This window comes from Cynocephalus volans, chromosome X (assembly GCF_027409185.1).
Source record: "Cynocephalus volans isolate mCynVol1 chromosome X, mCynVol1.pri, whole genome shotgun sequence".
NCBI lineage: Eukaryota > Metazoa > Chordata > Mammalia > Dermoptera > Cynocephalidae > Cynocephalus > Cynocephalus volans.
This window is the reverse complement of record NC_084478.1, coordinates 41366668-41368389: the sequence shown is the minus strand read 5'-3', so window position 1 is coordinate 41368389 and position 1722 is coordinate 41366668. Positions and strand designations below refer to the sequence as shown.

General features: G+C 41.1%; 1 protein-coding gene across 1 annotated transcript; it reads left to right on the top strand.

Moving 5' to 3' along the window:
* Positions 1 to 416: 416 nt before the first annotated feature.
* On the top strand, positions 417 to 1298 carry TASL (TLR adaptor interacting with endolysosomal SLC15A4). Its single transcript, XM_063083079.1, has one exon. It carries the CDS (start codon positions 417 to 419, stop codon positions 1296 to 1298), a length of 882 nt encoding a protein of 293 aa, XP_062939149.1.
* Positions 1299 to 1722: the final 424 nt, after the last annotated feature.

Genomic DNA, 1722 nt, shown 5'->3' with positions numbered 1-1722 from the left:
ATTCTCTCATAACACTCTGTCTGTGGCTGGAACTCCTACTTACTCTTCACCATTCAGCTGAGATGTCACCCATGACATCTTTCCCTTTGCACCAGGCTGTCTTAGGGGTCCCTCCTCTGTACTTCCTTTATGTCTATCACTATTATAATCCCCAGTGACATAATATTGGAATTGTTTGTACAGTATATTTTCTCCTATGGGGGAACTTCCTGAAAGGTGGAACCATCTCCTTCTCATCTTTATATCTCCAGCACATGCCATAGTCCTGGTCCACGGCAGGCACAGAATTAGTAATGGATTGGTGAGTGAATGGAATAAATTCATTTATTATTCTTTACCTTTTTGATATAACTGCCAATTTTTAAAATTCCAGTCTTCTTCTTCCCTATCATTACTCATCAAACTCTCTTTCTAGAATGCTGTCAGAAGGGTATCTCAGTGGACTGGCCTACTCAAGTGACACCCACTGGAGTTGTGCATCTTATAATGAGCAGGCGATTGGGGAGAAGGAAGAGAAGACAAATTCTGTTGCTGCTCTTCCCTATTCCTCTGTGGATGAAACACAAATCAGAAGTCTCTACATGAGCTGCAAATCCTCTGGCAAGTTTATTTCTCCAGTGCATTCAAGAGAGAGCCAACACAGCAGAAGTAAGAGAGTCACAGTGCTGCAGACAAACCCCAATCCCGTGTTTGAAAGCCCAAATTTGGCTGCAGTCGAAATTTGTAGAGACCCCAGCAGAGAGACCTACTTGGTTCCGCCTTCCTGCAAAAGTATTTGCAAGAATTACAATGACTTACATATTGCAGGGGACCAGGTGATGGCCATTAATTCAGTGACAACAGATTTTCCCTCTGAGACCAGTTTTGAATATGGCCCTTTGCTGAAGTCATCTGAGATTCCTTTACCGATGGAGGATTCCATTTCCACTCAGCCCAGTGAGTTTCCCCAAAAACCTATCCAGCAGTACTCATCCAGCATCAAAGAGAAAATCAGCCTGCAAATGCACAAGCCTATTTCTAATGCAGTGCTGAATGAGTACCTGGAGCAGAAAGTGGTGGAGTTATATAAGCAGTACATTATGGACACCACATTTCATGACAGTTCTCCCACTCAGATTCTGGCATCTGAGCTCATCATGACAAGTGTGGACCAAATTAGTCATCAAGTGTGCAGAGAGAAGAACCTGGAGACATCAAAAGCCAGGGATATAGTCCTTAGCCGTTTATTACAGTTGGTGTCAACTGAAATCAGCACCCCCAGTCTCCATATTTCTCAGTACAGCAGTGTTAATCCATAAGAAAGGATGCTTCCATTCCTTTCTCTCAATTACTCGAACCCAAAGCAACACTTTATTCATTTATTTTAAGAATGTACAGGAGAAGGGTGGTGAAGGGGAGTTAAGAGCTAGAGAAGTAAAGGTCGGCTGGAAGTCAGGTTTGAAATAAGGGGAACTTGCATATTATACATGATGAAGGAATGTGGGAAGAGGGGCCCTAAAGAATGATTCAAAGAGACATGTGTATAGCAACAAAACAAAAATAAAAAAGATTAAAAAAAGAAAAGGTTATGATTCACTTAAAGGAATATACACATGTAAAAAAGAAGACAAGCCAAATAAGAAAGAAACACACTATGGCAAAACTAAAAAGCCAAAAGTTTTCAGGATAGAGAATTAAGTATAGATTTGTTACCCAAATAAATTCCTCCAAGTTGTTTCTTCC

Excerpts from the sequence above, each read along its gene's own strand:
- TASL (XM_063083079.1), top strand. The coding sequence starts at position 417 with ATGCTGTCAGAAGGGTATCTCAGTGGACTGGCCTACTCAAGTGACACC.